At 38.0% G+C, this 26,543-nt stretch overlaps 1 protein-coding gene across 41 annotated transcripts in view; it reads left to right on the forward strand.

The window, feature by feature from the left end:
- The window catches only part of CELF1 (CUGBP Elav-like family member 1), a 59,668-nt gene that overhangs the window by 22,674 nt on the left and 10,451 nt on the right, over positions 1-26,543 (forward strand). For 14 of the 41 annotated variants that reach the window (XM_070759636.1, XM_070759594.1, XM_070759689.1 and 11 more), the window contains 8 exons: positions 16,760-16,947; positions 18,275-18,357; positions 18,844-18,892; positions 19,724-19,858; positions 20,032-20,111; positions 20,804-20,965; positions 21,894-21,963; positions 24,669-24,797. In XM_070759636.1, the coding sequence (XP_070615737.1) occupies positions 16,760-16,947; positions 18,275-18,357; positions 18,844-18,892; positions 19,724-19,858; positions 20,032-20,111; positions 20,804-20,965; positions 21,894-21,963; positions 24,669-24,797 (896 nt within the window). Of the gene's footprint in view, positions 1-1,579; positions 1,826-16,759; positions 16,948-18,274; positions 18,358-18,843; positions 18,893-19,723; positions 19,859-20,031; positions 20,112-20,803; positions 20,966-21,881; positions 21,964-24,668; positions 24,798-26,543 lie in introns of all 41 variants that reach the window. The other 27 variants (XM_070759460.1, XM_070759441.1, XM_070759517.1 and 24 more) reach the window with 4 other exon arrangements.

Below are 26,543 nucleotides of genomic sequence, written 5' to 3' on the forward strand. Positions count from 1 at the left end.
TGTCATAGGTGGTGTACGTGACATGTACTTTGATATAATTGTGTGTGTGTGTGTGTGTGTGCGTGTGTGTGTGCGTGTGTGTGTATCTCTTTATCTCATGGTGGCATAGGGGAGTTGGAAGTAGATATAAGACAGGCAACCATGGTTCCTGTTGCTAGGAAGCCTTTTATGTAGAACATTTTATGGCATGTTTTTATTTAGTTAGTATCTCCACAGCTTACTTGCTACGTGATAAATAAGGACAATTATATACTCAAAAAATATTTGCTGACAGTTAGATTACAGAGATTTATTCAACAGCATTTTTAGAGCTGCATTGTTTTTACACGACTAAACCCTGAATTTGAATCCAGTAGAGCTTGTATCTTGAGAAAAACATTCAGTATGCAAAGTAATAATTTCAACACAATATTAGTATTGTCCATTTCTATGGAGGAAAAGTCATACCAGTAATTTGTTTATATTTTCAAGAATGTTTGAATAGTTTCTGAATTTCTTTAATAACAATGAATTCGCGGAGATGGCAGTTACTGGTAGTCCTTGACTCGCACCTACAATTTGGTCCGGAATTTCCATTCTAACGTGGTGTAGTTTAAAGCAAGTCATCATGTAACTAGACCCAATTTTAGGACCATTTTTTACCGTGGCCTTTAGGGTGGTCACTGCAGTTGTTAAAGAAAACCTCATGATCCCCAAGGGAATCTGGCTTCCCCAGTTGATTTTCCTTGTTAAAACTGGCTGGGAAAGAGGCAAATTGTGATCACATGATGGCAAGATTCGGCAGTCATCATAAATGCAAATCAATTGATCACATGACTGTGGGAGTGGTGCAACAGTCATCAAGGCCAGGCCGTCAGTCACGTTTTCCGAGGCCATCATAACTTTGAGATGCCATTAAACATTTGCAAGTTGAGGAATACATGTATATTGTTAATTGTTAATAATTAGATTTCTGTGCCGCCCTATTCCTCAGACTCTAGAAGTTCAGCATGGGCAATCCAGAGCATGATACCATAGTCTTTCAAGACTGAAGGATGCCAATGCAATGTATAAGTTATACATTCAAGGCAGAAATAATATCTGTTATTTTTCATATTTTAAACCACTCATCTCCCTTATAATTCCTTATTTCTGGGTTTATAAATCTTACTGGGAGATAGCAGGGGGGATGAAACTAGTTACACACTATTTTTGCCTAGATCAAATCAGCCTGCACTACTTCATAATATTAACTTGGCTCATATCAGGAGCATAATGTAATGAGTACATACCCCAGAAACTCAGTGTATTACTGAGACCTGTAATATTGTTCCATTTAAATGCAATATTTACTATCATTTTTTGAATAGAGAGCGTGATTAGAATTATGAAGTAAATTAGAGTTCCTTCTGCTCTGTTGCACACAAACATCTTTGTGAATCTGACACTGTTTATCTAACAGTGCGCTCAATACTGCTTGAGTAGGGGAAATTGCACAAAACAAGTCCAGTGCATCAGCATTTTCATTGTATACTGAGCTGAGTCTCTTCATATGGTCACATCCCCTTTTTAATCCTGGTCCTCATGTTTCTTTCCCCAGTCCAGCCTGTTTTTGTGGTGTCTGTTGCTGGTCTCCCTGAGCTTATGTTCCTGTGGTTTGAATGTTTTTCTATGTGGCTCAGTGTGTTAAGACCTGCAGAACTTAAGTGGTGGTATTCAATTGGTTCGACAGGACAGTGATCTAGCATTAGTGGTTTGTGGTAAGCAGAGAAGTGATGGCTGCTTTTAAGTTGGATTTCCTCCCAGAAATGATGGTGGATCATTGCTCCTTGAATGTCAGCCCGATGTAAGTATTTTGTTTTCAAAGTCATCTACATTGATACTGATTGCTTTGATTTTATTATTTTGAAGGGCTTGGGGTGGGAAATTTGCTCAATTGAGTTTAAAAAAGTAAGTAAGTATTTAGATAATAAAATAGTCTGAAATATATTTAGTTAGATCAGTATTGGGCAAAATAGCCAATTGTTCCATAGTCGACTAATTCTAGGGAGGTGTATAATTTGGCATGTCATTCTAATCTAGGAAGTAATGCCATAAAAACATGTCAATCTTTATAGCTTGGTATTTAGCACATTAAATATGCAATTTAATGTACTATATTTCCTCATACTTTGCTGTATTTTACACTCAAACATTTTGTAAGAATTAATTACTTTGGACAACATAGTTATCAAAGTATTACAGTTATTTATGATTTATTATTGAAGTATTCACTACATTGGAATAAATTGGCTTCAGGTAAGTGTGCAAAATATGTTGACTTATTTTGCTTCAGATAAACACTCATTATGCTTTATGTAAAGTACATTAGAGTCCCTCAGTCTTTATTAATATATAATAACTTATCTGAATTAATAGTGACATGGTTGTGCGTGTGTCCATAGAGCTTTCTAGAATATAAGAGATCAAGTCACATATCTTAAGGAATCTTAATTCAGTGAAAGAAAAAGAAACACTATGGGTAGGGAATGCCTATCAGACGGTACACAACAATTTATAGATGTATTTACTTGATAATGGTTTGAGACAGAAATCCTCATGTATGCATTTTATTTATTCAGTTTAAAAGGCCACCAATATCAAACAAGTGACTCTTACTGGTGAACAATATAAAATCAATTAAAACTGAATTATAAGCATAACACAATGAAAATAAATACAGCTTCCAAGAAATTACAACCCTTAACAAAATGGGACCCTTATCAGGTCTCATTATATCTCTTGGTCTTTAAGATCTTACGAAAGGCCCAAAGGGTCAGGGCTTTTCTAATCTCTGAAGGGAGAATGTTCCAGAGAGCATTTTTGTTAAGCTGTCAGTGTTAATTGTATCTACCACCCTGATTCACTAAAATACCTCAACTTTTATATTTAATTTGGTAGAATTTATCCCTTATCTTCATTTAACCCTGCTGTTCTGTTCGAAAAAAGTTCCTAATGTTATGTTCCCGGGTCACCCTGACCCGGACCGAAAACTCTTCATTTGCAGTGCTTATGTTTGGTCTTTTTGAAAGCTTTTTTCACCTGGAAACATGTTTGAACATTTCTGCACACAATGGAATGAAAATTGAACTGAAAAAATTAATCCTTATTGGTTTATTTTGCACATAAATGTGCCTCCCCCCCCGTTTTTGTGAAAGTTTTTTCAATTTATGGATAGTTTTGCTTGCAAAATCCATTCTATTTTACTAAAGTTGGTGTGGGATTGGTAGCTTGAACATTTCTGCACACAATGATATGAAAATTGAACTGAGAAAATTAATCCTTATTGGTTTATTTTGCTCATAAATGGGCCCCCATGCTTATACTCAAATAGGCTTATACTCGAGTAGGCTTATACTCGAGTATAAAATGATATGGTCTTATATTCAAAAATAAACCAATAAGAATCATTTTTTTTCAGTTCATTTCTATTTTTCTTATGTTTAGGATTGTTCAATTTAGTATATCAAAACTTTTGAGTTTATTGATAATTTTGCCTGCAAAATGCATTCTATTTTACTATTCTATTTTGGTGTGGGATTGGTAGCTTGAACCTTTCTGAACATAATGATATGAAAATTAAACTGAAAAAATGATCCTTATTGGTTTATTTTGCTCATAAATGGGCCCCCATGCTTATACTCAAATAGGCTTATACTCGAGTAGGCTTATACTCGAGTATAAAACAATAAACCAATAAGAGTCATTTTTTTCAGTTCATTTATATTTTTCTTATGTTCAGGATTGTTCAATTTAGTATATCAAACCTTTTGGGGGAAAATTCCTTAGGGATTTGTAGCCTTAAAAAATATAAATTGACACGAAATTCAAAAAGGATGGGGGGAGGGGCTTTTTGATCAAAATAAAAATATAAGTCTCAATTTTTCCAGTTCAATTTTCATATCATTATGTTCATAAATGTTCAAACTAGTTTTCCAGTGGAAAAAGTTTTCAAAAAGACCAAATTCAAGTACCTAAAAAAAATCATTTTGATCCGGGTCTATATGACCCGAACAGAGTAAATGTGACTTTTTTTTTGCCAAGAAAAAAATTTTTCCCCCACCCCCACAAATATTTTTTTGATGATCAGCATTGTTAAATTGAGTAAATGAATGCGTAAGATTTTAAAGAATATTTCGGATTTGGAGCATAAAAAAATAAAAAGTGAAAATTGTTGCAAGCAGCCAGGGGGGGGGGGAGGCCTTATTTCTGATGTTAAAAAAACAGTAAGAATCATTTTTTTCAGTTCCTTTATATTTTTCTTATATTCAGAAATGTTCAAGGTACCATTCCCACACCAACTCCAGTAAAATAGACTGCATTTTGCAAGCAAAACTATCCATAAATTGAAAAAAACTTTCACAAAAACGGGGGGGGAGGCACATTTATGGGCAAAATAAACCAATAAGGATTAATTTTTTCAGTTCAATTTTCATTCCATTGTGTGAAGAAATGTTCAGACTACTTTCCAAGTGAAAAAAGCTTTCAAAAAGACCAAACATAAGCACTGCAAATGAAGAGTTTTCGGTCCGGGTCAGGGTGACCCGGGAACATAACATTAGGGAGTTTTTTTTTTCAGCAAGAAAGAAACCTCCCACCCCCCCAAAAAAATTCTCATAGAGAGAACCCCTGAAATGATGAAAAGTCATGAAATTTCAAGTTTCAGATATGCAGGGAAAATTTTTTACAGGGTCTCAAACCTTGATTTCGGGTCTCACAGACCCGAACAGAACAGCAGGGTTAAATAAGAAGGATGTGCTTTTTCTTTAAACATATTTCTTAAGTTTTGAATTAATTAAAAAACATCCTAACTGTACCTTATTTTTTTTCATTGAGTTTAATAAATTAAGCATAAGATAATAACACCGTTAGACAAAATATTGAAAGAAAGTAGCATTATAATTATCCTTCAAATCTGATTTGAATTATCCTTGGTTTTTTCCCCCTGATGGTCAGTAAAAAAGTAGATGTTGGCATTTCCCAGAAATTATGCTGCACACTCCTTAGATAAATTTAAAAATTGCCCCATATACACATTCTACTTCAGTTCCAAACTCCAAATATGAAATATATATTAAAGGGGAAGGATGATCACGTACGATATAAAATGATCAAAGAAGAATTTAAATTCTTTAAATTAAAGAATTTATAGAATTAAAGAATTAAGTAATTTCTGCTTAAACTCTTGATTTTTTCAGGCTTTTGTTACTTTTAAGGATTGATATCAAAGAAATTGTTAGTTAAAATTATTCTCCAAATGCTTTTAAATACTTAAAATTCAGCCTACTTTACTCCTTTGAGGTAACTATTTAAAGCAGGGGTGTCAAACTCTATTTCATTTGAGGGCTGCATCAGAGTTGTGTTTGACCTTGGGGGGGACCAGGGTGGGTGAATTAGCTTAATGTCACTCATGTTGAGGGTGCCTGTGGTAGCCCAAGTGCTCTGCCAGCGAAAATGGCCCTTCTGAGCTCCACTTTCATTGGCAGAGGCACCGCGGGCCAGTCCTTTGCCTTTTCAAGGTCTAATCCTTTGCTGTTTCCAGCACCAGATCTAAGCACCCTGCGGGCTGGATTCAGCCCCCAGGCCATGAGTTTGATCCCTCTGATTTAAAGCAATGATTAAAACCAGCTTGAGCCCCATAACTAGATCAAGTCCTCTCCTTTTTGTAGACTGGACAATGTGACTGAGCAAAGAATATAAACACTACCCTTGCTCTAATTCTAGAGCAGCTCCTCCCAGAAAAGTAGTATCTTTAGGAAAGTTCTGAGATATGGATGTTGCACCAAGCAGCCATTGAAGGCCTTTCTTGCTGTCATGCCTTATGTCTTTGTATCTGAGAGAGAAAGCCTAGCAAAATGAGAGCAGTGAAGTAACATTACTCTAAAACATTATCCCGAGTAGGTGTACAAGAGGGTCTAGTTGAAGTTCTGATAGCTAGATGGATGGCTTTGGTAGTTCACTTTAATCCCATGAAAATTGGATGTTTAGAAAGCGTGAGTACACAAAGAAAGAACCTCCAGTTTGTTCGATTTTTTAAAAAATCTAAATCATGTCATTGTTTTTTTAAATGTAGAATATTGGGATTTACATTACAGTGGGATTCATACATAACATGATTTTTAGCTAAACCTGTTGAAGCAAATAATGGATGCTGGATTGAAAACTATCAGAATTGAGAGCTGTCAAGAAAAAGGGAATGAATATAGTATATCCAATTCAAATTTTATTTTTATCTCCAAGGAAAAAAGATAGGAGTTTTAAAAATGTCTCTTATTGATTGAAAATCATAAAACATTAAGGAGACAGCTGTCGTTGAAAGCAGTGCAACCCACAATGTGTACTTTATCTATAGTATCCATGGCAGCTTAGCATCTGGCTAGCAGCAGCATTTGGGGAAGAATCAATTTAGTAGGATTTATTTTGATTATTTTAAGGTAATTATTTTTATCATTTCTACCAATTACAAAGTTGGTGAATTAAAAATGGGTGGTTTACATTTTACAAAGGGATATATGCCCTTATCGAATTTATATGCCTACATTCTACCTCTCTCTTTTTTTTACTTATTTCCCAAAAAGTAGAAAATCACATAGACTTAGTCATTCAGTGTTCTGTAGGGTCACCACCACAAGTTCATGGCTGAAGAGCAAATGTTTGTAGGCCATTGTATGATTTATAATCAGATGCTTAACTGTTTTGATACTTTAAGACCTCAGAATAAATGAAAGAGTGTACCCAGAATAGAAGCTACATCTATTAGGATGTTTATGTAAAATTCCCCAGATGGAGAAAACTGGATCTCTTAGTAATCAACTTGTTTTACAGTTTATGTTTGGATTATGGACAGTATATTTCTTTGAAATTACAACTGGCATGCCAGCAACTTGATGCCCTATTTTATAATAAACAACCATTTCATGAAGCTAGAAAACAATGTGGGTTCTATCCCCATCACCACCATGTTATCTCTAGGTTAAAATCCAGAGTTTCTAGTTTAAGGTCAAAATATAACATCATGTTAATTTATAATAATTATATATTTAAAATAATTTATCATGTTTGCAGAAGTTCAGTTCTGCTTGCATTTGGTAGTCCTTTTTGGGTTCTTACAAATTTCTCTGGCAGATTAGAATCCTCAGGCTAAAAATGTTTGTTCCTGTTCCAGTGGCCACTTCACCAGCATCAACACAACTGCAGGGTGTACAGATAGCCCTCAAATTGCTAGAGTATTTGATATTGAAGGCTTTGTGGCAAAATTGACTGATATTTGGAACTGTTCATACTTCTTTCCATCTTGACTAAAGCCCCAATTCTCATCAGCCCATAATACATTTTCCCTCATTCTTTTATCAGACTTGATGTAGGTTTTTGCAAAATGTATCCAAGCTTGAATATTTTTCTTTCTAAGAAAAGGCTTCTTTCTGTCTTACCACCATACCCCACAGCTCAGAACACGAAGAATATGGGAGATCGTTGTCACATGTAGTATACACTCAGTATTTTCTAGAAATTCCCCCAACTCCTTTAAGGTTGCTGCAGTTCTCTTGGCAGCTTTTTGGACAATTTTCTTCTTGTTTTTTTTTAATCCATTTTAAAAGAACAACCCCGTTTTTTTGCCATTATTGTGCCATATTTTCTCCACGTGTTGATGACTGTCTTCACTGTGTTCCATGTTACAGCCAATGCTTTGGAAAGTTTTTGCACCCTTTTCCTGACTTGATACCTTCCTGAGCTCCCTTTGTTGCTTTATAAGCTTTTGCTGTAAGAGGTAACTGAGTTAATGTCGGACAAATCCTATTAGAACAGCTGAATTTTATATTGATCACTTTAAACGATGGAATATGTGTACTACTACAGATAGTTCTCAACGTGTGACCACCATTGAGCCCAAAATTTCTGTTGTTAAATGAAATATTTGTTAAGTGAGTTTTGCCCCATTTTATGGCCTTTCTTGCCTCAGGTGTTAAGTGAATCATTGCAGTTGGCAAGTTAGTGACCTGGGCTGTTAAGTGGGTCTGGCTCACAGCTGACGGGAGGGTCGGGCCGATTTTCTCGCGGCTGCAAGCATTTCTCGCTAATCCGCAATTACTTCAGGCTTTCTAGGCACCGGTTTCGGCTTCTCTGAAGCCCTTGCTTGCCTCTGGCCCCTCACGGAGTGAAGCAGCGGCTTCACCCTTTTCACTTCCAGCCAAGAAACCCTCATTTTAAGTTCCTGTTGGAGGTTTATTGCGGTCAGGACTCCTAATGAGACACAGCATTCCTTCCTGACTTACCACCTTCAGCATAGCCCTCCATTACCCTGCTGCGTAGGCGGGGCTTGGGAGGAGTGCCTCCTCTCATCTTGCCTCAACTGTCTCCCTCCAAAATCGGTATGTATTTCCCCTCCCCCCCGCGCCCTTTTTTTTTTTTTTTGCAGACCAGAAGGGCCCAGGCTATAACGAAGGAGACTCCCCTGATTGGCTTACCATCCAGAGTTTTAAATTAGGCCTGTTGTTTCTCAAACAGAGAGACCCTTTTTTGGGCCATTGAATCTGGTTCCTCGAGTTCCTTAGTATAATTTTTTTAAAAAAATAAAAAATTAAATTATTATTTTTTTTAAAGGAGAGAGAGGTTATACAGTTATACTTCCTTTCAATACATAATAGAGAGGTCCACATAGTAAATAAGCTGTGGACAGAGGAGCCTATAAATTGTTGACAGGTTCCCCCTGTTAGGCCGCTCTGCTAGTCCAGGTCTTTTACCTTCAGTACTTACCTCTAGTAGGACTGCCTCCTTCTTTCTTTTCTCTACTGACCTAATTTCTGTCATGGCAGATCAGCCTTCAGCTGCCCCTCAGCCTGCAGGCAAGAGGTCTAAGAAGACCAATAGGCCCCAGCCTGAGATAGAGGTCCTTAATGACCCCAGGCCAGATTCAAGAGAGTACAATCCTCATGGATTGAATCTGCGTACAAGGAAGCATCACTACCAATCTCCAGCATATTGCCTCGTCCATACCACCCACACAGTTACTTAAGGCCCCGGCCTACTCAGCAAACCAGCCACTGTCAACCAACAGGTTGCTTCAGATCCAATTTACCAACTCCTCTAATGAGGATTCCCAAAACTCTGATAAAGAGGGCTCGGATGGATAGCCTGTCGACCTGTCAGTGGATGAAGCTCAGGGTCCTTCACAACCAGCTTCGGCTGCTCTTTTCCCACCTGACCTCTTCCCAATCCTTCTATTCAAGGCTAAATCTGCAGCTGGCCTCACAGCCTTTCCAGCTCAGGCTCAGCCTTCCTCTTTCCAAATAGAAGCCTTATTCCAACCCATCACTCCAGAGCAGGATACTGTTGCAGCACCCCCATTCTTTCTGGACACAGCTGTGAAGCAATGCTCCAACCCAGTGGCTGGTTCAGCTCCATCGAGTGTGGAAAAGAAGTTCTTTGTGGTGGTCTCCAAGCTCTCCTTCCTGGAGGTACCATCAGTGGATACTCCCATTCTGGCAGTCCACTCCTTGGCCAATTTACCTGGAGAGGCAGATGAACTGCTCAAAGCTGAACACAGAATATAGACCAGGTCCTACAGGAGACCCACAAATCTGCTGCCTGGGCCATCAAAGGTACATCTACTTGCTCCTTTTTCACAAGGTCGGCTCTCATCTGGATTTGCCAGATGCAAGAGTACATTCCAGCAACAAACATTAAGGCCCAACAGGACCTTAACAAGCTCTTTGCAACTTGCCAGTTCCTCTCGGACTCCACTCTACACATCCAGGTTCGCTGCCAAGACAATGGTATCGGCCATTTCGGCAAGACGCATGACTTGGCTTAAACAATGGGCTGTGGACATTAAACACAAATGGTGCTTCGCTTCTGCAGCCTTCAAAGGGAAACGCCCCTTCAGCGGTTCTTCTAGCAGCCGCCTCTACTGCAGGGGAAAGTGGTAACTTCCCCTCTTCCACTGATCCTCCCATTGGAGGACAGTTGTCCATGTTTTCCCACCGTTGGGAATCCACTTCCTCGGATGTTTTGGTTGTTAAAACCATCCGTTATGGTTTGTCCCTAGAGTTGCTATCTCCTCCCCCTCCCTACTTTGCCTCATGCTCTGTCTCCAGGGATCTGGCTAAGCAGGAACTTATGGATCAGGCAGTTCAACACTTGTTGGACATTAGAGAGATTCAGAGTGTTCCTCCTGAATTCCAAGTCCAAGGATTTTATTTGATCCTGTTCATCGTCCCGAAATCCTCGGGGGTGGAGGACTATTTTGGACCTTAAAAAATTAAATTATTACTTAACCTATCGCAAATTTAAAATGCATTCTCTTAAAACCATTTTGGCTTGTATTAGGAAGGGCGATTACATGGCTTCCCTAGATCTGACAGAAGCCTACCTACATATCCCTATCTCCCGGGATCACCGCAGGTATCTGTGCTTTTGTTATGTAGGTAGGCACTTCCAGTACCGGGCCTTGCCCTTTGGCCTCTCCTCTGCACCTCGTGTATTTACAAAGGTACTGTTGGTCTTGGCCACCCATCTCAGAACCCTACCCATTAGGGTTCAATGCTACCTAGACGATATCCTCATCTTGGCCCTATCCAAAGCCCTTGCAAATTCTCATCTTCAGACTACGGCCCGCATCCTAACCGAGCATGGTTTTTCCATTAACTTCCAAAAGAGCCATCTCTGCCCTTCCACTTCTGTCCTACACTTGGGGACAATTATTGATTCCATCGCAGAGACTGTCAGCCTCTCTCCTGAGAGGATTGACAGAATAAGAGATCGGGTCTCCTAAATCCAGGCAGATCCCTCTCCTTCCCTTTCAGCCCTTTTCTCCCTTCTAGGGAAAATGGTTTCCGGTTTTTCCATAGTCCCTTGGTCTAGGCTTCGTTCCCAGGACCTCCAATGGTTCATTCTTCCCTTCCAGAAGTGGGGCCAATCCACCTCCTCCAGGCAGGTCCATCTCTCTCCACTTGTCCATCGCTCTCTACACTAGTGGACGTCCAAGGCCATCGAAAAAGGTACTTTCTACAAGGCTCATCCAAACATCACCATGGACGCCAGTCTCACAGGATGGGGAGGCCATTGCAACGACCAGATGGTCCAGGGGTCCTGGAACCAAACCCAGTCCTCATGCTCCATCAATTGACTGGAGCTGCACACTGCCTTTCTGGCCATCAAACACTTACGCAACATCAAAGTGGACCAGGACATCCTCCTCCTAACGGACAACATGACCGCGAAGGCACATATCAACCACCAGGGAGGCACTCAATCCAAACACCTCATGATGAAGGCCAAAAAGATCAGCCTTTGGGCGGAGCGACATCTCAGCTCCCTCATGTCCAAGCACATATAGGGCACGGACAACGTCCAGGTGGATTGGCTCAGCCGGACAGTGGTGGAAACTGGACCCAGCAGTATTCAAATCCATCATATGCCGGTTCGGCAGACCACAAGGGGACCTTTTTGCAACCCCACTCAACCACCAATTGCTGCGCTTCTTCAGCCGCTTCCGATCCCAGGGAGTGGAGAATGTCAATGTCCTCCGCTGCCCATATACACCTTTCCCCCCTTCCAATTCTTCCCTATGTGATCCACAAGATGTTGGAAGAGCAAGCGGACCTCATCTTAATTGCTCCATTCTGGCCCAGGCAATCCTGGTTTGCTGACTTAAAGATGCTGTCAGTAATAGATCCCAGTGTCTCCTCACCTTCAGTCTCAGGGGTCCCTCCTTCATCTGAACCCCAACTCTTGCCACTTGACCGCTTGGCGTTTGAGCGGCACATCCTGACCCGCCAGGACTTTAACCCGGATGTCATCGATTACATCCACCGGGCACACTGAGCGTCGACTGAATCCATCTATTCATCCACCGGGCGGAAATTCTGCTCCTGATGTATTTGCCAAGGCCTCTCTCCCATCAATATTCCTCTTTCAAAGGTCTTTTGGTGCCTTAAACAGGGTCTTGAAAAAGGACTTTCTCAACACAATCCGCTGTCAAATGACCGCTCTCTCCTCTATGATTGCCTGTGGTCATTGGCCATCATTGGGACACATCCATTTGGTCTCCCGCTTCCTCAAGGGCATATCCAACTCACACCCTCCAACAATTCATCGTTTCCCTACTTGGGACCTCTCTAAGGTCCTCCACTCTCTCACAGGCCCCCCGTACGAGCCTCTGTGAGAAGCGTCCCTATGACATCTGTCACAGAAGGTCACCTTCCTCATCGCCATAACTTCCGCAAGGTGCATTTCTGAGTTGGCCTCCCTCGATCCGGGATGACCTGTTGCTTCCACCACAACAAGGTCATCCTGAGATGTAACCCAGCATTCATTCCCAAGGTCAGCTTGTCCTTTGACAGGGGACAGAGTATTGTCCTGCCCTCTTTCTGCTCGAGACCGTCTCACCCCTCAGAGCGTCGATGGCACACCCTCGACGTGAGAAGAGCCCTACGAATATACATAGAGAGAACTCGACAGTTCAGGGAGACAGAAGCGCTCCTAGTCGGCTTCCTTCCACAATTTCTAGGCCTTAAAGTATCCTCTTCAACCATTGGCCGATGGATTCAAAATGTCATTGCAAAGGCCTATGACTTGCATTCCTTACAACGACCACTTGGCATCACGGTGCATTCTACACACAGTGCAGCCACTTCAGCTACCTGAGCTACCCAGTGTCCTCTGGAAGATCTTTTTAGTGCTGCTACGTGGACTACTCCCACGCCCTTTATTCACCACTACCGCATAGACTAGTATGCCTCGGCCGAGGTAGCATTTGGCTGCAGAGTGTTACAGCGAGTGGTGGAGCATTCATTATAGCCCTCCCTTGGGACAGCAGGTCTGGTATGTCCCATCCTGACTGCTGACTCCTCCCCTCTCTGGAGAATGAGCATTGACTCGCCTGATAACGCTCTTTCTCAGAGTGGGAGGAGTCAGCAGTCAGGTCCCTCCCCTTCATTTAAATCTGGCTTCTCAATCTAGTTTCGGCTCTCCTACAAACTTTGCCATTCTAATTGTTTCAAGTTCATCTATCTTGTTGGATGGAGTTGTTGTTTAGAATTACACCGTTTGTTTATTGTTAGTTGTGCTTGTTGCCACACTGAGTCGCTGTTTCGGATTCGTCAGAAAGCTGGGATCAAAGAGCGAATCTGCTTCCTTTTATACTTCTCTAACTCGGTCCCACCTCTGATGAGTGAGTACAACCCATCCTGACTGCTGACTCCTCCCGCTCTGAGAACGAGCGTATCAGGTGAGTCAATGCTCATTTCCTGTCAGATATTGTTTTATTTCCTACCTGTTAAATTCCATTTTGTTCATTTCAGCCCATTACCTGCTCCTTTCTAGATTTCTCTGGATCTTCCATCCACTTTGTACTAGCCTTCTTTACCAGCTTTGTGTCACTTAATTGGCATCCCTCACCCATCATTGACCAAAGTGTTAAACAGCCCAGGGCTCAGGACACAGCCTTGTCCACTTGATGCTACCCTCCAAGCAGAAAGAGCATCATGAGATATTTTTTCAAGAGCTTTGCTGAAAACAAAGTGCTAACTTAGTACCTCTCTCAAAAGCTATCATATCTCACAGCATGATATGTTTGCAAATAAATGTAAGATTACATGTTAATTAGGACATTCTCATCAAAGTGCTGTTTAATAATCTTAGGGTAATATACATGAAATTATTGATGGGTTTGTAGTTTCCCAAGTCCTCCTTTTCAAGGATGTGGGTGACATTTGCTGAGCCCTGCCAGTCTTCTAGAGTCCTGAAAGATTATTTAGAGTAATTTTGTGACTCCTTTCATTACCCTGAGATGCAATCTATATGGTCATAAATTTATTGAATTAACTTTATTTGAATTTATTTGAATAATTCAATTTTGAATTTATTTAATTATTAAGTAATTATTTGTTTACTCTCTTGTCTAACCTAAACTTGAGTTCCCTCCTTCCCTCCTGTGGCATCATAATGACCAGTTAGAACTAAATCCCTCTTCTAACAGAAATCTGGCATTTAAAAAAAAGAGTTTTAAAAGTTCTTCCTTCTTTCTATTACTCATTACTAATACAATGCTTTCTCTTGGCAATGGAGCTCTTTGACTTACCTTTTCTTTGTAAGTAGCCCAGCTCATTCTGAGATTTAATCTCTCTGACATAATTTGTAAAGTCTGTTCCTATAATGGAGGAAAGAATAGAGTGCTTTGTTTTATCATTATGCATTCCTCCTTTAGTTTTCTTTAAGTGTTTCTTATTTCTCTTCAGGATTTTAGAGTACTGTACCATATTTGTTGCTGTTGTTGTTGAAGTTAATGCTTTGCACATGCTTGCCCTTAAACAGTTAGTAATCATTCTCAATCCTGTTAAATTTCAGTTGTCAATATCTGGCCATGATAGTAGAATTGCAATACCATATGTTAAATCCAGGTCTTCTTGAATTAAATATGGCTTCCTTTTTCCTAAGTTTCTATTCAATTTTAATATGACCGTCCATTAGTAAATTTAAGATCTAAATAAAAAGAAGTTTAAGATTCATTTTTTTCAGAGGGGTTGTTATTTTGAACATTCACTAATAAGTCAAGGACTGCCTATAGAATGAAAGGCATCAAAAATTATGATAACTAATTTTGAAATTATGGTATCATCTAATGTATCACAGAGGATATGGACCATCATTTTATTTTGAAACCCCAAACACAATAATGCTGCTATAGTATCACCCAACCTTTGAGTAAATTTGGCTGGAGTCTTCCGCTGGTACCCGCACAGAGCAGTTAATATATGTAATGTATATTCAAAATAAAATGTGCACCGTCCAGTTGCAGAATTGAGTAGTCTTATAAAGAAGGAGTGATAAATTGTGATTATGAGAATATCTCCCTAATTCAGGTTCTCATACAAATATCTCACTGTAAGATACTTTCAATTCTAATTGTAAGAAATTAGATTTTGTATGGTTTTTTTTTTTGGCAGCGGTGTGTGTGTGTGTGTGTGTTAATAAGCCTTCTATCTCTAATTCCCCAAAAATTGCATCTTCAAAGATAAGCCGTTTCCTTAAAAATCTTATATTTTGTAGAATCATGTTGGTATAGTGGTTAAGCTGCTGTCCTAGAATCTAGGAGTCTTAATTTTACACTTGCCTTACTATGTGATAAAAATCTAATAATAAAAAATAACAGGTCTAAGCAGTAGGTCATTTATCTTCCAACAGTAGTGCTGTTATTCAGCATTTCCGCCATCCATACTTTTCAAACAGAAAAGTTTGGTATTTTGGTTTCTAGCCAATTAATGGCCCTACCATTTTTTCCCTCCTCTGTCTATAGGTACTGGACTGCATTCTGTAGTTCCCCTTTAGGTTTCTATTTCTAAATACAGTATGTCTTTTCTAATTTTTAGGATTCATGCATATTGATGCCTCTACCTTTAATTGAGTCAGCATTTATCGTATTTTCATTATTGGGCATTCATATTATTAAGCAGTCTTTCTGTTCATTCTGTTTTATTATTTTTCTTACTCAGTTCATTAGGTTAAAATAATATAAGTTCTTAAGTAAATTTACCAAACTGGAACCATTTTTAGGATGGATCTAATTTAAATCACTTTTCAGAAAGAATCAATTTCATGATTTAAATCACAGTGTGTATTTACTATGCAAGATCCTATATTGATTTTTAAGAGTTAATTCTTATGGGTTGATACAAATTTGCATAATTATTCTTGAGTATCCGGAGGCAATTTCATTTTTAGAAGTGCAATTATATAGAGCAGAGGTCTTCAAACTTGGCGACTTTAAGACTCTGGGACTTCAACTCCCAGAATTCTCCAGCCAGCCAGCTATATCCAAAATTCTCCAGCCAGCTATGGCTGGAGAATTCTGGGAGTTGAAGTCCACAAGTCTTCAGAGCATCCTTATACAGCAGAGATCTTCAAACTTGGCAACTTTATGACTTGTGGACTTCAACTCCCAGAATTCTCCAGCTAGTCAGTCAGCCACCTATGGCTGGAGAATCCTGGGATTTGAAGTTCACAAGTCTTGAGAGAATCCTTATACAGCAGAGGTCTTCAAACTTGGCAACTTTAAGGCTGGTGGATTTCAACTCCCAGAATTCTCCAACCAGCATAGCTTGTGGCTGGAGAATTCTGGGAGTTGAAGTCCACAAGCCTTAAAGTTGCCAAGTTTGAAGACCTCTGATATAGAGCAACTATATGTTTGTTCGTTTTTTCAGATTAAGTCACATTAAAAATGGGACAATTGAGTTATATAAAAAGCAGGTATATACTTTAAAAGTAATTATAAGTTGAACCAAATTCTAATTATTTTTAAGTTAATTATTTTGAATATTTGAAATATGTTTTCTCATGATGTGCTGGAACTATCACCAATTTTTAAATTATAGTACATTAAATAAAATTATTTATTAACATTCTGTGCACTTTTAGAGAGAGTTTCAATCACTTTAAAGTATTTATCTGCCCTGCTCTTACCTGTTTCAAATGATTATTTATCCAAAAACATTTCCATTTATAAGCTGCTACATAAAGTTAAACACTTTCAGGCATATTTAAGATAAGGCAGTGAGTCATCAGCCAACCTCCTTTTTTGTATAGAAAAATATCCCGATTTTTTCTGTCTTAACGTTTCAAATTTGTAAATTCTATTTAAATACATTGAGTTTTAGCAATTTAAACACTGTATGTGAACTAAAAGGTTGATTGATTACCTTGCCCTTAAAATCACTTATCACATTTTTCTAATTTACTCATATAGCTCAAAGAAAATGAATGGCACATTGGATCACCCTGACCAACCAGACCTAGATGCTATCAAGATGTTTGTGGGCCAGGTCCCACGGAGTTGGTCTGAAAAAGACTTGCGAGATCTATTTGAACAGTATGGTGCTGTCTATGAAATTAATGTCCTGCGAGACAGAAGCCAAAACCCTCCTCAGAGCAAAGGTGAGAGTTTTTTTCTTCTTCCCATCAAGTTTTAGAAAGGCAGCGTTTGGCTGCACTTAGAGAACTTAAGAGAACAAAATGACTTAATGATTGACATCCAGTGTAATTTACATTAAATTTTATCCAATTGTTTCCATTATATATTCCAACATATAGAGGCACCTACTGGTGTCATTCATTACAATATTTAATAGTTATAGTAAATGACCACAGTTGTGTGAATAGTTAATAATAATAAGACTCTCCGAGTCTTCGGAGAGGGGCGGCATACAAATCCAAGTAATAAATAAAATAAATAAATTGAACTTATTTTTATATTGTTATCCACAATGATATGTGCTAATTTTATAAATAATTTTATTTTATACATAATCATGCATTTTATACATTTTATAAATAATTAGTGTCCATTTAATATCCAATGAACATTTACAAAATTGGTTTCATAGAATACACAATACTCTATTTATAAGACTGAAAATTGTTCTGGGCCCCAGTCCAGTTTATAAACTATTAATTTATTAGGAGGACAAGGACATTATTTAAGTAGGTGAGTCATAAATGAGGTGTGTAGGCACTTTATTTCAAGAGCAGATAAGTTTTTATTGGGCCAGTTATACTATAAATTACAGTTTGGTAGTCTTATGTAGTAGAATGATAGAATCTGTGACACTTCAGATAGTGGGCAGAGAGTGTTAAAGTAAAGTTAATACTGGGAAAAGTTTTAGAAAAAATGTAAGTCATCTTGCTGTGCTCTATTATTTGCAGGGCATTTGGGTTTTACCCCCGCACCAAATCAGAAGAAATAATTACATAGTTTGTACCAACTCATTGTGAAGTGTAAATTAACAAGACCTAATAAACATATAACATTTTAAATATGCTGTCTGATCTAGAAATAATTCATCTGCAGAACAAGTTTATTCTCCCTTCCCCTGAAGGATTATTATCAATAGAATATTAAAACTGTTATAGCATAAGAAACTGCATAGGACAAAATGAGTTAATAAAGATCCCCTTCCTCCAATAAAATTGGTCACTTTGTGTAGGGCATCTTTAGATCTAACCTAGATCATTTAAACACCATCTATAATTAGGTAGTTATACTGTATATTCCACCAAAACAGCTTTCAGTCTTATAAAAGATGGTTAGCGGTCATGTGAAAGCTACACCTGGAATATAAGGCATTTAAATGTGTATTATATGTTTCAAAAAAGTTCAGAATTAGGTTGCTAGAAATACTTGACTTAGATAATTAACTGATGTAGTAATTTAGACTAGAAGTGGGTTTTTTAGTATGTGTTACAGAATGTGTTTATTTCATAGGGTGCTGTTTTGTTACATTTTATACCCGTAAAGCTGCACTAGAAGCACAGAATGCTCTTCATAACATGAAGATCCTCCCAGGGGTATGACAAATTATATTATTTCTTGTTAATTTACTTTATCAGCAAATCCTCACTGTAAATACTACATTTTCCCTAGTAGATTTTGTAGGATCTTTTGTCCTGCTATATATTTATAACTTATTTTGTATTCAGAATGATATTTTTACAAATAGAATTATAAGTTCCTAACTATAACATGCTTCAAATTAATATATTTTTGTATGAGTGATGGGTGAAGATGCTTCATAGGATGTGCTCAAGACTTTAAATTCAACATTTTTCAAGCTTGAAATGCCCGTTTTAGTTACTAAATAGTTTCAAGCCTTCCTAGAAGTGATTTAAGCACAAATAGGGCTAATTCATATTCAAAATACTTCACAAATGGACAGAAGAGGCCATTCTAAGTGCAAAATGATTGTGTCATACTGGAAACATTTTGAATTTGTTTTGCATATTCCAAACAGTTTATCTTGAAAAATGTAACATTCTTCCATTACTTTATCACAGATGCACCATCCCATTCAAATGAAGCCCGCTGACAGTGAAAAGAATAATGGTGAGTATTTGTAAAGCAATGGTTCTCAACCTGGGGGTAGGGACTCCTTCGGAGTCAAACAGCCATTTCACAGGGGTCGCCAAAAACCATGGGAGAAGACAAATTTCCCATGGTGTTAGGAACTAAAGCTTCTATTCTGGCACCTTGGAACATATTTTTACAATCTGACCAATCAGGCATTTACAGTGTGGGGTCCCTCTGACTTCCCTGCCAATCAGCTTAAATCAGTTGGGAGAATTGGCGCTAGACATATGATTGGGAGTCACCACAACATGAGGAACTGTATTAAGGGGTCGCAGCATTAGAAAGTTTGAGAACCATTGTTGTTTGGCCTTGGTATATTTTATCACAGTGTTGTGGCAACATTGCATTATATGTCAAAATTGCAACTTACGGACATATTCAAAAGAAGGCAGTTTCAAGTTTGAAACACTTCTGATAATGTTGAAATAGATTGTTTGAAACTCAAAATGTATGTTTTCAGTTCATTGCTTTTTGCATACAGCTCTTCTACTAAATTTTGAGAAAATAGGTTTTCTGACTCTTGCTCTAGACCAAGGGTGTCAAACTCAATATCTCACCCATGTGGGGGTGGGCATGGCCAGTGTGTGACACATCCAGCCTATGGGACACAGGTTTGACATCCCTGCTCTAGACTGAAGATTCTAGATTTGTAGTGGCAGGGTAAAGAAAGTATTCCAATACTTATGATAATGTTCATTTTGGGACAACTTGCTGGTAATTTTTGCTGGATTGTTCTGTGGAAGTAAGGAAACTTACCCAATCATTTAAATAGTCAGGCCACAACTTTTGTTGTTGTTTTTCTCTTAGCCGTGGAAGATAGAAAACTGTTCATTGGGATGATCTCAAAGAAGTGCAATGAAAATGATATCAGAGTGATGTTTTCATCTTTTGGTCAAATTGAAGAGTGCAGAATTCTACGGGGTCCTGATGGTTTAAGCCGAGGTATATACAGACCTCTTTGCAACCTCTCTTCCTTCTCCTCCAATCTCCCCAACTCTTGTCTTCCCCCATCTGCATACACACACAATCCCCTTAAATTGAATTCTGTTTCTTTGTTCAGGAGGTAGCTTGGATTAACTGCTACTTAATTTTGATTGTATTCCCTTCTCTCTTAGGTTGTGCTTTTGTGACTTTTACCACAAGAGCAATGGCACAAACAGCAATCAAAGCAATGCATCAAGCACAAACCATGGAGGTAAAAAAAAGAAAAGAAAATAATTTTGAGAGACTTTTAAGTTTGTAACTCAATATTAGAAACATAGAAGTCTGACGGCAGAAAAAGACCAATTATTGCTAATTGTATCCTAAGGACAATTTAAAGTATTAGTTTTAATTACTATTTGATTATTGAGTCTTATTGACACCCATTAAAGTCCACAGAATTACACCCTCTTAAAGATACCTTCACTTGAAATTCTTTTCATATTTAGCTTCCAAGCTGTAGAATGCAGTTGGCTTCTGTTTTTGCACTATTACCAAAGGAGTTAATATTTTCCTTCTCAGCCAGATATTTAAGTTTATTAAAAATTGAGAAACACTTAAATCTTCATATATTCAATTGTTTTTGAGTTTTTAAGGGATTTTTTTAAAAATTGTATCGATCCAAATCCTAATAGATAAATGGCTGGTTTAAGCTGCTAACATCTCTTAGTTTGTACCCCCTGCGTGGCACACACGCACACTTCTTTCCACTTGTGTGCAAAATAGGAAAGATACATAATATATGATACATGAATCTGCACTGGAATTCTGGAATGTGACAGGTTGCTTTAAAAAGAAGACCATTTTCTGAATGTATCTTCTTTTTAAAGCAATTATTTAAAGAATGTAAATGGTTAGGATTTTGGAAAGATGACAAAAGCTTCAGCTGTGTGAATTGTATTGCAGGGATGCTCTTCTCCCATCGTAGTGAAATTTGCAGATACCCAGAAGGATAAAGAACAGAAACGAATCGCACAACAACTCCAGCAACAGATGCAACAGATTAGTGCTGCCTCTGTTTGGGGAAACTTGGCTGGATTGAACACACTTGGACCCCAGTATTTGGCAGTGAGTGTGCTTGACAGCTTCTATTCAGAATTATTTTTGGTTTAACATTCATTTCTTGTTTGCAAGTGTTCTCATTCTGAGGCTCTGCTATAAGCTCAAAAATTGGGAGTGGTAGTAGTGGTAAGTACAGACAACTGAAATAGGGGTTTTTTAGCATTGAAGTCTTGCCATATGTTAGGATTTCTATTGCAATAAAGAATGTGGCACTTAGTTGAGGACTTATGGACTATGTACTTTGTGTACTTGGGTGGGGGGAAAGGGGGTGGGTCCACGTGAGTGGCAGGAAAGCACATGTATCCGCTGCTTGTGCAATTGAGCATGCATGCACAAGCTCACCTGACATTTTGGGCAGCCCAGTTTTAAAACATCTCGCAGCCCAGTAGTAGGTCAAAGGTTGGGGACCCCATTAGAGAGTAAATAGGGAATTGAAGATTTATTTTTCTTTTTTACTACAGTATCAATATATGGTACTCTACCAACTTTTATATGATCCTGCAATATACACATATGTGAAGACATTACTGTTGCCCGTGGATTTGCACTTAGAGCTTTCTTCCCTTGTTTTTATTTACCTTGCCTCCTCCCAGAGTACATTTATGGTAGCTGAGTTGGGAGGAGTTGGCAAATAATATTTCACCAGGGTTAGAAACTTTTGTAGCCAACCTATTGATGGCACACTAGCTATGAGTAAGGGGATAATATTTCATCTGGAATTGCATGGGAAATTGGATTGTTCCTTTTCTAATAGCATCCTTCTTGGTATGGGATCACTGCTGCTTTGTGTGTATTGGTGATATGTGTGGTCAGTAAGAATTGTGCTTGTAACGGCATTCTGGCTGTGGTGTAGTGCAGTGTCTCCCAGAAGTGGAGCCAGCCCTCATTCTCACTCTTGTTCTGTTTTTGGTGTAATGTCTAGCTTTATTTACAGCTCCTTCAGCAGACAGCAGCTGCTTCCTCTGGGAATTTGAACACACTGGGCAACCTTCACCCAATGGGAGGTAAGTTGCTTCCTCTTCTTTCTGCTTGAGATCTGACAAATAGCAAAGTGAAAATTGATTGGTGTGCTGTGATACATTAATATTAGTGGAGACAAATCTTGGTTGTCTGTCTCAGGCACAGATGATATCAATCACAAGTTTTTAACTTGAATATGAATAAGCAGTGGATGATCTTTTCACAAATATAAGCACCTTCTCTTTAAACTTTGCTACATTCTATTTTGTGGGAACAGGTGGCAATCTGACCTTTAAAAGGAAGCAAATAATACTAAATTAAAATTGTGGGTCAGTTAATCTCACACCTGTTCTGGAGAGGAATGGTTGAAAGTATTGTTAGAATTTTTTAAAAGTATGTATGGGACTTGTTGAAAAGTAGTCAGCATGACTTTCAGAAAGATTAGTCTTTTTCACTGATTTTCTAGACTACCATATTTTTCAGAGTATAAAACTCACCTTAGTTTTTGGGGAGGAAAATGCGGGGGGGGGGGGAATCCCCCTGCCAGATATTAATCTGGCTGGCATCCTTAGTGTGGTCACCTTCAGCATATTATTTTATCCCCGGTTAGGGCTTAAAAAAACCTTATTCAACGTGAGTAGCAATGAAAAAATCCTGCAAAGACTTACGGCTGGAAAAAACCTCCTTCAGAGACAGTAGCAATGTAAAACCCTACATTCAGAGTATAAGACGCACACAAATTTTTAGCCTCTTTTAGGGAGGAAAAAGATGAGTCTTATACTCTCAAAAATAAAGTGGTTTAGGATGTGCGGACAAGGCTTTGGTACAGAATTATTGTGAGCAAATTTGGTAGTGATAACATGTTTATGAGTAATAAAAATGGATTTTAAATATTTATATGCCAATATCTTTTAAAACTTATTTACATTGAAGTACAAAGGGATAAAGGAATACCCACAGCGGGTAAATGGGCTTCAAAATGGCAAATGCCCTTCAGTATGAATAAGTGTAAAATGAAATTGGCACACAAATCCAAACTTCACTTCTATATTTATTGGATCCTAGCTGACACACGCTGACCAAAAAAGGGATCTTAGTGGAGCACTTAGTGAATAAATCAGTCTAATGTAAGCTGCTGTTAAAAAAAATAAAGTGAGTTAATTTCATGCATGAAATCATTAAGAAGAGAATTGAAAATAGAATTGTTGATACAATAAAGGACAAAAATTTGTCAATATGATAAAGGGGCTAGAGATATCAGCAATTAAGAGTTATTTAGCTTGGAAGAAAAAGAGTGAGGTGAGATATAAGGGAAGTATATACATAGCAATAGCATTTAGATTTATATACCGCTTCACAGTGCTTCTCAGCCCTTTCTTAGCAGTTTACAGAATCAGCATATGGCTCCCAGCAATCTTGGTCCTCATTTTACCGATCTCAGAAGGGTGGAAGGCTGAGTCAACCTTGAGGTGGTGAGATTTGGATTGCTGAACTGCTGATAGCTAGCAGATGTAGCCTCCAGTATTGCATTCTAATCACTGCCCCATCCTATATGCATTCAATGATTTTCAACCTTTTTTGAGCTGTGGCACATTTTTTACATTTACAAAATCCTGGGGCATACCACCAACCAAAATGACACTCTAACTATAGATAACATTGTAATGCATTGTATATCACCCTCTGCAGGGGCCTCTTATAAAAAGAAAAAGGTCAAAATATCTATATACACCATCAGGATAGATATAACCAGCTTAGGCTGAGGCTTCATCTAGTGGTGGCAACATTTACCTCCAGTCCTGGCCAGGATTAGAAATCGGGACCATGGGGAGGAGTAGCATCTTCAACTACTCGCCGTGGCCACACAATGACAAGAACCGAGGTGGCGCAGTGGGTAGAATGCTGTACTGCAGGCCACTGAAGCTGACTGTAGATCTGCAGGTCAAGCGGTTCAAAGATTTAATTACCTTATTTCACTCTTGGAGACCTAGCATATTCCTTCAATATGCATATTGTGTCAAGACATACCTTCTTTAATTTTACTGTGCTGGTATATCTGATGCTTTTGTCTCATCAACTTCTTCATAAAACTTAATTTAATTTTGAAGAAAGGATAATTTTTCCTTTGAGCAAGTTCCTATAATTTAGCCCTGACTAGTCAACGTTAGTCAATTAAATATGTAGAATATTTGTAACTATTTTTAAAATTAAATTCTATCAAGGAAAAGTTAAAGCTTTTTAGTTGAAAGAAGAATTGGAAGATGAATGTAATAAAAATAAAAGCTACTTTGAGACATGTTGAATGGAAAGAATAGTATGCATAACATAAAATAGAGTATTAGATGAGTTGATAGACTTTTATCAGTAATGGAATGACAACTTTTTTTAAAAAAAATAGTCATTACAAAAAAAAATATGGAAGTAGGCAAGCAAATTTAACCTCTAATTTGATCTTATAAAGTGCTTTCCATTGGTTTGGGAACATTAATAAAAAGTCAGAGGTAGCTAATCTCACTGATAAATTGTCTCCTTTTTCTATTCTTGTCTCCTACCTAATATTGATAATAAAATGATAAATAAATGACAAATCTGATAATCAACATTTAAAACAAGGAGGAGTTCTTGTTAAACTGGCTTAGTAATAAGATTAACCACTTCTTCAAACCCATTTAAGAGTGCTGCTGCTGCTGGGTCCTCCAGTGGTTAATGGTGTAGAAACAGACACACTTCATTGATTGATGTGTTGCAGGGTTGAATGCAATGCAATTGCAGAATCTAGCTGCATTAGCAGCTGCAGCTAGCGCAGCTCAGAATAACCCAAGTGGAACAACTGCACTCAACTCTTCCAATAGTCCATTAAGTGTGCTCACCAGTTCAGGTAAGGGAGTTGTTTTATTTATTTATTTATTTGTTGTTTGATTAATTAACCTGTTTTTGCCTCTATGCATATATAACAATAGAAACATTTATCAAAATTCAATTGTTAAACCCTGCCATTTATGAAGATAAATAATTAAATTCCAAAACATGTGTTTGGTTGAAAAAACAAGGCAGTGAGTGCTTCTGATTTGACGAAAACCTAACAGGATATTTATTGTTTTGTAAATGTAATTGATCCATTTGTTCAATGAACACCACCACATTCTCTTGGATTTTCTTTGCAGATACAATTTTTTTGAAAATTGAGATGTAAATTAGACACATTTGGTTTCTACAATGACATTACTTGTACTTTATATTGCAACATGGCTTGCTTTAATCATGTTTTTTGAACAAACAAGTTGATCTCACAGATAAATGTAGTAATGGTTTATTTCTATTCAGTAGTTTTTAACTTGAACATCTCAAAACTGGAGGAGGCAGAAAAACCTACCAGGGATAAGACTTATAATCACAACTGAGGCATCACTACATGTTTTCACATCATAAATCACAGCAAGGCAGTAACATTCCTCTCAACCTGTGGCTTATTGCTTTAAAACAAAGGATTATTTATTTCTAATCTTATTTACATATCATGGAGTGAAAAGCAAGCCACACAATTGCTTGGCTTGATAGTGGAAACCTTTCATGTGTGCTGACTGGAACTAAATGATAGTAATTTTAGATATGGAAGAAAATAAATGAAACTTAAGAAAAGCACTACAATTTAAAATTAAATCTGCCTGTGCTTGATTGACCTCTTGCATCTCTTCTTAGATTTTGTTGCTGTACTAAGATATGATATCAGAGTGTGGTATGTATACATATGATGTAGAACAGGTTTAGTCACTGAGCCAACACTATTTTGAGATGGCAAAAGAGAAAGAATTCTATAGTCTCGCTCATTCTGCTTAAATAGTAATTCAGTTGAGCCGTTAGTAAAGGAGCAAATGATTCCAGCTCTCTGGATGAGCATTTCATTGGATACTACATGGATACTCCAGAGATTTTTCTGCCATTGCAATTTACATCTAGGCAAAAAATAGGAGAAGTTCTTCTGAATGTTGGTAAAAACTCTTGCTGTTTCTTACCTGACTCATACTTTAGACAAAAAAAATATGTTGATACTGTAGAAAGAGTGCAGAGAAGAGGAACAAGGATGATTAGGGGACTGGAGGCCAAAACCTACAAAGAACTATTGATGGAATGGGGTGTGTCTAGCTTAATAAAAAGAGGGACGGGTGTCTGAAATGATAGGAGTGTTCTGATATCTCCCGATTTGCCACAAAGATGAGAAAATCAAAGCACCTGAGGGCAGGCCAGAAAGCAATGGGTGGAAACTAATCAAGGAGAGAAACAACCTAGAACTAAGAAGAAATTTCCTGAAAGAATAGTTAATCAGTGGAAGAGCTTGCCTTCAGAAGTTGTAAATGCTCCAACGCTGGAAGTTCTTAAGAAAAGATTGGACAACCATTTTGTTTGAAATGGAATAGGGTTTCCTGCCTGAGCAGGGGGTTGTACTAGAAGACCTCCAAGGTCCCTTCCAATTCTGTTGAATATTCTGTTCTGTTAAATGAAAAGATACCCATTTTGGAACCAAGAGGATGCAAGGCAAAAGATTGGTGATTGCTATTCACTGAAAATCTCTTTGGAAAATAGTCGAGAAAAAAAGGAAAGCTTATCCCACTTTCCACTTGATATT

The sequence above is a fragment of the Erythrolamprus reginae genome, chromosome 1 (assembly GCF_031021105.1).
Source record: "Erythrolamprus reginae isolate rEryReg1 chromosome 1, rEryReg1.hap1, whole genome shotgun sequence".
NCBI lineage: Eukaryota > Metazoa > Chordata > Lepidosauria > Squamata > Dipsadidae > Erythrolamprus > Erythrolamprus reginae.